General features: G+C 31.1%; 1 protein-coding gene across 1 annotated transcript; it reads left to right on the top strand.

Moving 5' to 3' along the window:
- Positions 1 to 601: 601 nt before the first annotated feature.
- LOC108322083 (acetylornithine aminotransferase, mitochondrial) lies at positions 602 to 4,610 on the top strand. The gene is made up of 4 exons (XM_017554053.2): positions 602 to 809; positions 901 to 1,384; positions 2,966 to 3,400; positions 3,791 to 4,610. Exons 2-4 carry the CDS (start codon positions 944 to 946, stop codon positions 4,316 to 4,318), a joined length of 1,404 nt encoding a protein of 467 aa, XP_017409542.1. The 5' UTR covers positions 602 to 809; positions 901 to 943; the 3' UTR covers positions 4,319 to 4,610.
- Positions 4,611 to 11,078: the final 6,468 nt, after the last annotated feature.

The following is an 11,078-nucleotide window of genomic DNA, read 5'->3' as shown; positions in this document are numbered from 1 at the left end:
TATAGGTGGTTCCTCACAACCAGTTCTGCTTGTCATAGGGTCCTCACACCTAATAATCTTTCAGAAGGAATAAGTGTCACAAGACACTTCAGGGCCAATACAAAGGTACAATATAAAATGCACAGTCTAAAATATAATTTAAGTTGTCAATTGTTTTCTAAATTTATATTATAAAATATATAATTCAGAATATAAATTTATATTATATATTATACACTTCAAAATAAAATTTGCTTCCAACTGTAGATTAAGAATTATATGATTGAGAAAGTAAATATATTATAAATTATATAATCTGGAATATAAATCTAACTTTCATATTATATAATCAAAATATGTAAAGTTGATATTTTAAATTTTAATTATTTCATTTAAAATATCTGTGGATTGATGCATCCCTAATTATAATTTCTAGATAGATATAGTTGGAATTTTAAAAAAGTATGTGGTGCAAGACAAAAGTACAAGAGTGCAGGATCAAATTCCTAAAAGGAAGGTGTGTACATTTGTTGCTATAAACTTTTTCCCAAAAATTATATTATTTTAATTTATCTAAAATTGAAATATTTGTTACAATCCTTATTAAATAAAAAACTTGGCTGTAAAAATAATTTTTGGATGACAAGTAACATTGTCCTGAGAAGTGACACCACAAGTAACATTGTCGTCCCGCCGCAAGGTCTGTCGCTCCGCCTCCGCCGGTGGGAGAGACTGCATCGCGAGACTCTGCCGTTTTCACTTAGTTGAAAACTGACTTTCAGGCAACTGATTGGAGAAGGAGAAGAAGACCGTAGACTCGAATCTTACAGGTTGAAACTCGATTTTGATTACCTAGTTTGAAGACTGAACTCTACGGCAAACTGATATTGGTTTTTCTTATAATTTTTATTGTTGTTTAAGCAAAAGGGAAGAAGTGGAAGAATCTCTCTCTTAACTGAACAGAATGAATGCAGTTTACATTTCTCCAAACCATTCAATTTTTCAGCCATGTTACAAACCCAGGCAATTTTTCAGTTTAGCAAGAGAGAGCACTTTGATTGGAAGAAATCCTGGTATTCAGATTAGAGGTCGGAATGTTGTGAGTGCGTGTCTCAATGCTGATGTTGCTACACCAAACACTGGAAAGACAAAATTGGAGAAAATTAAGGCTGTGATCGAGATGGAAGGAAAGTTTTTGGTGGGAACATATGCAAGAACACCAGTGGTGCTTGAGAGGGGGGAAGGTTGCAAGTTGTATGACGTTGAAGGGAAAGAATATTTAGATTTGAGTGCTGGGATTGCTGTCAATGCTCTGGGGCACGGTGATGTAGATTGGTTACAAGCTGTTGTTGAACAAGCTGCCACCCTTACTCATACCAGCAATATATTCTACACAATACCTCAGGTTTGGGCATCTTACTATATGTTATATCAATTTCTTCATAAGTATGTGTTATATACACACTGTAGCTAACCTGTATAGTTTACAAATGTATTCTACAACTTCTTATTTTCTTTGTACAGCTAGAAGTTTACCTGTAAACTGTTTTATTACTTTCTACAACTGTCAGTACTAAACTACATCTATAAATACATCTTGTACTCATGGTTCTAAGTGTGATACAATAATAAAAAGATTCAATTCATGTTCAATTATCTCTCTCTCTTAGGTTTGTCTAAGATGGTATCCAGAGCTTTTTCTTCCAGGATCCAGTTTCTTCAAGTCTTCTTTGATTTCTTCATTGTTCAAAGTACAATTGTTTCTGCTTCTTTTTGTGATTCCAACTGGTGCTTTGTTTGAGATTGATTCACTCCATCAATTTATGTTTTCCATTGCTGTGAAGAAACCTCCTCTCAAAAGTATGTTATTTATGTACTGAAATAGAAATAGTCACTAGGACTATATAGGAAGCAACAGAAACTAGGGATCTCAGAGAGAACTGTCCATAGAAGAGAGAGAGGAATATCACACTGTCTGCCCCTTTTCCCCACTCTCATTCCCTAATAAATATTATCCTCAGTCCTTCAATCTTGCCACATGAGTCACCAACTGCACCTAACAAACTTTGGTGCCACATGCTGTTCATCATTGTGACTGCCAGATGTCCCTTGGTTCCACTACGTGCCTCTCTTATAGATATTACATTCTCTTAATATGATCTACCTTAACTTGTGAGAAAGTTAATTTCCAGGACTGATTACTTTTTTATACTGTACTATTAGCTAATTGAAGGGAAAAGTAGTTGTTGTTATTAGGCATTAAACCTTAGATTATAGTGCTTACTTGATTGGTAATTCTATAAATTAGAATTGTCTAGAACACTAGCAGAGAAAAGGAAACTAAAGCTAACATATAAATATGATAAACAAGTCCCCATTGAAGTGTGGTAATGTTGTTAGTACTTGAGCTTTTTATTATATTTTTTAGTTTACAATATGAAGAACTTTATGAATCCTTGGTTATTAGTCTTCATAGAGTGTTAAATTTTACATCTCTCCAATTCTATACTCTACTGTTCATAGAATCCAGAGTATTGTAGTTTCCCAATGTCAAATTTCTTCCCTCCCTGATATGTTTGCATAAATGCCAGTTAATCTGGCATTATATGAGTCCTTGATCCTATACTTCTTAGAGAAATAGAAAAAGATTTGTCATTGATAATTTGGATTGGAGATTTCATTCTTTATTGTGCTTTGGAAATTTTAGGTAAGAGATGGTCATGGATCATTTGATTTTATTATTTCATTCTGTTATTGCATACATTATAAATAGGAAAGAAAATAACTTTTTGTATATGTTTTATCTAATATGTATATGGTTGTAATTTTTTGGGCATGTCTTTATTATAACTTTACTTTTTATCTACATATTTGTAATTGTTTAATAGTGGTTCCATTATGCTTTACTTTGGTTCATTTCTTGTAGAAGCAGGTTATGTGTTTCTGCACAGTTTTGCATTCTATGATTGTATTTGAATTGTTGCAGGTAGAACTTGCAAAGCGTCTTGTCGATTCCTCTTTTGCTGATCGTGTGTTCTTTTCAAATTCTGGAACCGAATCAAATGAAGCTGCCATAAAATTTGCAAGAAAGCATCAGAGACAAACAACTACTAACGGGAAGGAGCCAGCAACAGAGTTCATTGCTTTTAGTAACTGCTTCCATGGGAGAACCTTGGGTTCTCTTGCTTTGACAAGTAAAATACAATATAGAACACCTTTTGAACCCATAATGCCTGGAGTGACCTTTTTAGAGTATGGAAATGCTCAGGCTGCAACAGAATTAATTAAGCAGGGCAAGATTGCTGCAGTTTTTGTGGAACCCATTCAAGGAGAAGGTGGAATTTACAGTGCCACTAAAGAATTTCTACAGTCTCTGCGCAATGCTTGTGATGAAACTGGAGCACTTCTTGTGTTTGATGAGGTATAGTGCATCTAATATGGATATATTACTGTTAATGGTAATGCCTAGTTTTCTGAAAAAATTTTAATCTTTGCGGATGTAACAAGCCAAGACTCCATTGATTTTCACTTTTTAGTGTTTTCTTTTTTTCAGTTTATTTCAAAGTTGCTTTAGAAAAGATTGTCTAATATGTTGATGACATTGTGACCAAAAAAATGGTCTGTTGGTCTATCTTTGCCATGTTATTGATTGAATGATGAGAAGATGGACATTGTCACATGATTTGTGTTGTTCATAGAGTGACAAAATATAGGTGTCATATGTTGAGGTATAATTTTAGTTAATTTAAGTATTGCATTTGGTTTTATATACTACTTTATTAACTATCATTTGCTTCTTGTGATTTTGTAGGTTCAATGTGGTTTAGGTAGAACAGGGTCTTTATGGGCCCATCAGACATATGGAGTTTTTCCTGATATGATGACCCTTGCAAAGCCTCTTGCTGGAGGCCTACCTATTGGAGCAGTTTTGGTGACAGAGAGAGTTGCTTCTTCTATAAATTACGGTGATCATGGAAGCACTTTTGCAGGAAACCCTCTTGTTTGCAGTGCTGCTCTTGCTGTTTTTGATAAAATATCAAAACCTGATTTCCTTTCATCTGTATCTAAGAAAGGCCTGTACTTCAAAGAACTACTCAAACAGAAGTTGGGAGGAAACCCACATGTGAAAGAAATTCGTGGTGTTGGGCTAATCATAGGAATAGATTTAGATGTACCTGCCACGCCCTTTGTAGATGCTTGTCGAAATTCTGGTCTGTTAGTGTTAACTGCTGGAAAAGGAAATGTAGTGAGGATTGTCCCACCATTGATCATAACAGAGAAAGAGATCGAGCAAGCTGTCGACATTTTGTTACAAACTTTACAAGTTCTTGATAAGTAGAAGGGAGGAGAAAGAGGATTGGCATTGCGAGCAATAATTAACTTATTTGGTTGGGGATTGTTGAGTTGAAGTTTCAGATGCCAACCTCACTACTTATCAATGAAGATGTTTTCATGGTAAGAATATTTCAACAATGCTATTGCATTTTGTTAGTAATGCATGACAGATGAGATGGTTTGCATGATCCATTCTCCTGTGTCACACTTTTATTTGTTGTCTTTTGTTCGTATGAAGTGCAATAATGACTGTAAGATCTTTTCAGTTCCTATTATAACCTTCCTTTGGTAGAAAATGTTAGTTATCTAGAGTGTCTTTGGGTTTGTCCGGAGAGTGAGTATAAGAGTTTTTACATATTTTCTAATATATAAGTTTACTTTTGTTTATGAAAAAATGAATTTGATTTTTTTCTCTGGAAAATTTTTGTCCAACAGGTCCTTCCTTCTTTATAAAAGCTTCTAAACAGCAGTCTACATGCTGTGACACATTGACTTATTTTGCCAAAGTTTTCCTATGATTTTTTCTTCTAAAAATCTTATAGGTTATATTAAAATTGAATGACCAGTTTTGTCGTTTTCTTTACCTTTCTTATTCTTTTTTTTCTTCTGAAAAATATTAAATAGTAATAGAAGACAAATATCAATGTCATTTTAAATTAACTAGTCATTATATTAATTAAATAGAATATATATATATATATATATATATATATATATATATATATATATTATTTTTTCATATGTTTTATTTCATATTTAATTTTATAAAAACTAATAACTTTAATTTTACAATAAGTTGTAATAAAATATTTTTAGAGTTAATTAAATGTATTTTTTAATATGTGTAGAATGAGAAAAAAATTCATATTTGTGCATTATTATATTATAAAAAAAAGTTATAAAAGATTAAACTAAAATTATAATAAAATAATATTTAAAATATAATAATTTAAGTTTAATATTTAAAATTGAAATGAGAATTTTATATATTATAAAAGTGATTTTCATAGATTTCATTTTATATGACAGTGAAATAAAATAATATATAAAATTAAAATAATAAAAAAATGAAGAAAAATATATAATTTTGTATTTTAACTTCACGGTAATATTTTTAAAAGTCAATATGCTATTTTAATTTTTGTGTTTAAAAAATTGATGACATTTGCATAGCCCATAATGATTAAATTGAAAATCAGATTATGTGGGTATCTGCGTGTTCATTCACTCAAATCCGGTGTCTATGATTTGATGTCGATTGTTCATAAAATTTTCTAATTTTTTGTGCATCTTGTTTCTTTCACAAATTTTCAATTGGATTTCAATTGGAGTCCAACTACAGTAACTTATTTTTTTCTTCCTACACCCCTAACTTTTAAAATGCCCATTACATCCTTAAGAGTTTATAATATAATGTTGGTTAAACTCCCATTAGTTGTCTCTGTTTTTGTGTGTTTTTCTAGGATTCTGTTTTATTATAATTCTCAATTTAGTCCTAAAAGATGCTAATTTGAGTCAATTGGATTCCTACCGTTAAATTGATTTAACGAAATTAAGTATTTGATGAGGTGGGAGGTTGACGTGGCAAGTTTTAAGACGACATTCTGAGACCTTTATATGTGACATTTCATAAAAGTCTTAGGATGCCACGTTTTAAAAATTGGTCACGTTAACCTTCCACTCCATAAAAAACTTAACCTCGTTAAGCTAATTTAACGACAATAATGAGTTGACTCAAATTAACATTTTTTATAACTAAATTGAGAATTCTAATAAAACAGGAATAAAATTAAAAAATATCCACAGAATATTTAACCTATAATTTTTTTTTCTTCACTTAACTTTATTCTTTCTATGCCTTCACCTCTCAACCGTATGCCTCCATCACCTCAAGTTGCAGTGCACTTCCCTCCATCGCTTCTATATGTGCAGTCTCTTCTTTGCACTACACACCACTCTTTCGGAATGAGTGTCAATGAAAAATTATTTCTAGATTTGAAAATATATTTTGAAAGATTATTTTGAAAAGGATAATTTTTTGTTTCTTTATTGTGTATTTTTGGAGGTATTTTGGATATGAAAATATGTATTTCTAAATAACCAATATAGAAAGTATAAAAAAAATCAGAATCTAAAAATTATCTTCTGAAACACTTATTTAGAAAAAAATTATATTTTAAAATGACTGTTTTGAAAATTAATATTTGATCCGAAAATATCTTCCATAACAACCATTCCAAAATATAAAATAAAAATTCTTAAATGAGTAGTCTTTTGAAAGAAATTTTCAGAACCAAAAATACTTTTTAAAACTTTTGTTCCAGATTTTGTTTGTTAATTTTTTTATTTCAAATCTATAAATACTTTTCAGAACAATCATTTTAAAATAAAAGAAAATCTAAAATAAATGTTAGAAAAGATATTTTTGAATTTGAAAATACTTATCGAAAGACTTGTTTGAGAATATCTTTTTATAGCTTCCTGAATTAGTATTACCAGATATATTTTCAAATATGAAATTACCTTCTAAAATATTCAATCCAAATAATATTGAAAAATTGAAAGTATTTTGTGAATTTTATATTTTAGGGATGGAAGGAAGAAAAACTTTTTGTTTTTGGCAATTGCTCCCTCTACTATCCCAGGGACATCCTCTACCTCTCGTTATTACTTTTATTTCAAAAATATCCTACATTAATTTAAGTTTATTTACCTTTTCTAAAATTCTAAATCTTCCTTCATTCCTACACCTCCATACTCCTACACCTGTACATACTGTTGAAGAGAGTTTCTCTTCGCCCAAACTCTCCGCGGTCACATGAATGTCCACTGTTAGGACCCGAAATGTCCACTGTTAGGACCCGATGCTGCATATCCATGCTCTTCTGCTGGCACGACCATGTTATCTTCGATTAGATGCTTCATTTTAAGTTATACAAACATCGAAATTTTGAATTTTTTTCTTGTGGGCACTCTCAACATCACTTTATTGCTTTTACCACACTCAGCACAGGAGAAATCACAAGAAGGGGTGTGGGAAAGTGGAGGGTCTGGTTCAACCGGATTCTATCGTGCGTGATTGGAGTTGGGTTGAAGAAATTTTTGAATACATGTTAGAAAATTTGAGTCTTTGAAACGGGTTGCATACAGGTTGATCATGGGAAAAGAATTTAAAATTTGACCCGTTTGAGTTGAGTGCCAAAGTTGGGTACTTAATTGGCTTCACTGCTTTGCAACCAGTTGTAATTATCTGACCGTTTTGAAGAACAATTTTATTGGGTTGAAACAAGTTTGTCTTTCTCTTTGTTTATTAAAAAAACATAAGAAAATACTCTCCCACTTATGTCAAGGGGTATTACAACTCAATGCAAATATACTTGTGTCAAGGGGTATTACAACTCAATGCAAATATACTTGTGCTGTGACCATGTCAACATCATTGAAATTGTAAATTTCGCAGAGCATACACTTTTCTTGACATCATACATAGCTCTTGGACAGTCAAATGTGTGAATTTCAAATGTAACAACATATACAATACCTCTAAACTTACCCAGAAAAAAAAAAACAATTGTCTACCAATATAGTTGCCAATAATACATAACTTTTGAATTGAATTAGCATATTATAAAGTGGTTCAAAATTCTTCTACCTTAATAGCTTCACGAGGCATTTCATAGGCATCTTTCGGCCTTGATTTCTTAACTCCAGTAGCAGTGAACCACAAATGTGTAACTGTCAACAACAACACTGGTGACCTTGACCCACACAAGAACCTTGGTCTTCATTCCATCTAAAACATTCAACTTACCCTTTGTTAAGGTCCCTTTCACACGGCTTGCATGCTTCACAATGGATGAGTCCTTGAAGCACACCTCACAGGGAGAGCTCAAGTGTACCACTAAACGGATGTCAACATCCGTAGACTTTCAATTCTTAAACGGATGTCAACGTCCGTTGATGTATATCGAACAAAATGTAAAGTTTCGTTTAAGAATCCAACTTATATTCATATCCGTTTAAATGTTATTGAAGGATAAAAAATGGATGAGGAGGTGCAGAGAACGGTGTGTGGTGGTGGAGGGAGTAACTCTCTTTGTTCTTTCATTTAAAGCCTTGTTCTATATTTGTAAGTGGGCTTAAATTCAAATCAAGGCCCAACATAAAAGTGACAGTGCCTTGATAATAATAGAATTTTTCCGGCTTATCTCACAAGTGTTTAATTAGGCTTTTCAAAAACTTATTCACAATTTTTGCATGTGATGTCTTCTTTTTAAAGAGAAATTTATTGTAGGGTATAAGGAGTGACCTACCCTTCCAGTCAATGAAGATTGATCAAAACAAACGGTCTTATTCACGTTGGGCTAGTGCACAAGTCATTGGACCGCGATAAGATAGGCGCCTGAGTTATGGGTGTTGCTCCCTCCACCACCCCAAGTGCTCCTGCAAATTCCCACTATTTTCTTTTATTCCAAAAATACTCTACACCTCCCCACTATTTTTTTTTATTTCAAAAATACCCTACATCTCCCCACTATCCTCAACAATCTTTCTCTTTCTCTCTCTGCATTAATGGAGCATTATCTTTCTCTTTCTCTCCCTACATTAATGGAGCATTCATATGACTTAAATTTAAACTTGTGATATTATGAAAAATATAAAATTGAGAGGAAACTTCAATATTATTAGTGCTTCTACCACTTTCATTTTATAAACTTAAAGGTTAGATACAAATACAAAATAATAAACATAATAATATTAATAGTAAATAATATATTATTATTATTATTATATACTAACTTTATAATGACGAAAGAACTAAATAAATACCAAATCTTTAACAAATAACTTTTCTTTTATATTTTAAGTATTTAATAATAATTTTATATTATTTATCTAATAAATTAAATACTTTATTCAAGTTATTTGAGTCAAACATGTCGATAAATTAAAACATAATATAATGTTAAAAATTATAGATATTAAATGTAAAAAAAACACACATATACATAAACATTTTTCTAGAAATTTAAAACAAAATTTTACCATTTATTAAGCGATTTGAAGAAAAAAAATATTGAACAGTGAAAATAAGTTTGAATCAAGCTTATTTAAGGGAAATTGTAAATAAAATTTTACAATATATCGCAAGTTTAAGTCTGAACCATGTGAATGCTCCATTAATGTGGAGTGAGAAAGAGAAAGATTATTGAATATAGTGGGAGATGTAGGGTAATTTTGGAATAAAAGAAAATAGTGGAAAGATATAGAGTATTTTTGGAATAAAAGAAAATAGTGAGGAGGTACAGGAGCACTTGGGGTGGTGAAGGAAGCAACACCCCTGAGTTATTTATGAAGGGCCATAGTTGGGTCGGGATTTATATCATGGTTGGACCAATAATTTAACAGGTAATAAAATAGTAGCAGAACATTAAAGAATATTAATTAAAGATATCTGATTAAAGATATATATATAAGTTGTTTACAAGTAACTGACCAAATCTAAAGGTAAGTTTGTTTTTATTCTATTGAATTCGTGCTAAGTGTGAGATAACTTATAAATAAAAAATTAAGTCCAAAAAGCAGGTACGTTTTACTAAATTCAAAATACCAAAGTTATGAGACACATTTTAGATAATCACGTCTAACTTGAACGTAAGAGTATTTCTTCCGAAGATGAACGGTTAATCAATTCAAGCATTAGGAAATAGGAAGGATACGTTCAAAAAGTACATCTCTCGACCTCACATAAATATATATATATATATATATATATATATATATATATATAGAAACATTTATATTTTCATCAAACAATTTTATCTACAAAAATAATTCTTATTTATTTTATTTGATATTACAAACTTTCATTTAAATTCTCCAACATGTGCACGAAAACTAATGTTTTAAAGTCACTGATTAAGTTCCGTTAAATTTTCTATTTTCAACTGATTTTCTTTGGATTATTTTTTTTTTCACACATTGATCAAATATTAAACTTCGAATATTTCTGCACCGCATAAAATACATATAGTAAATAAACTTGTTGTTTGTTTGTTTTTGATAAAATACAAATTGCAGAAAAATCAAGATTTGGGATTGTCTGACCCCACCCAGTGGAGTGAAGAAAGTGGGATGAAAGGTGCCAACGGACCAAAATCATTGACCAATTGAAAGAAGATGCCCCTGCAAAATAAAATAAAAGAAAAAACATTATTAAAACATGTAACTTTTAAAAGACAAACCAAATTGCACACGTCCTGGTGCTATCAACCAAACATAGTGCCTTTGGTCTTCCCATAGCCACCATAGCTTAAGAATACAAAGAATCTATTCCAACCAAAAGAGATGCAGAATAATAAACTTTTTACAATGATACAATTATAAAAGGTTTAAACAAAATAACTGTATGCTGAAGATTTTTTAACTATTTTTTTAGAGAAAGAGAAACAAACTACATAGGACATGAATTAATAACATTGTTTGACTGGGATATGCGAAGATTCGTAAAAGAAGCAATATTCACGCTTTGTTTATCACTAAAAAAAAGTTTAATTTTTGGTTTCACATTGTTAAACAGATAAGGTCAAAATTAATTTTAAAAAGCTTTATATGATCCGATTTAGCACAATCTTTTTCTGTGTCACGATAATTTTTATTCGCCAAGTTGTGGTCCATTGAAACGGGAGAATTTAAAATTTAAGACTTGGAACATTGAACATTGAACATTGAAAGTCTTTTAGACTGAAAATAATAGATTCTCA

The sequence above is a fragment of the Vigna angularis genome, chromosome 3 (genome assembly GCF_016808095.1).
Source record: "Vigna angularis cultivar LongXiaoDou No.4 chromosome 3, ASM1680809v1, whole genome shotgun sequence".
Lineage (NCBI taxonomy): Eukaryota > Viridiplantae > Streptophyta > Magnoliopsida > Fabales > Fabaceae > Vigna > Vigna angularis.
The sequence above is the reverse complement of the archived record's forward strand: the minus strand, read 5'-3'. Positions and strand labels throughout refer to the sequence as shown.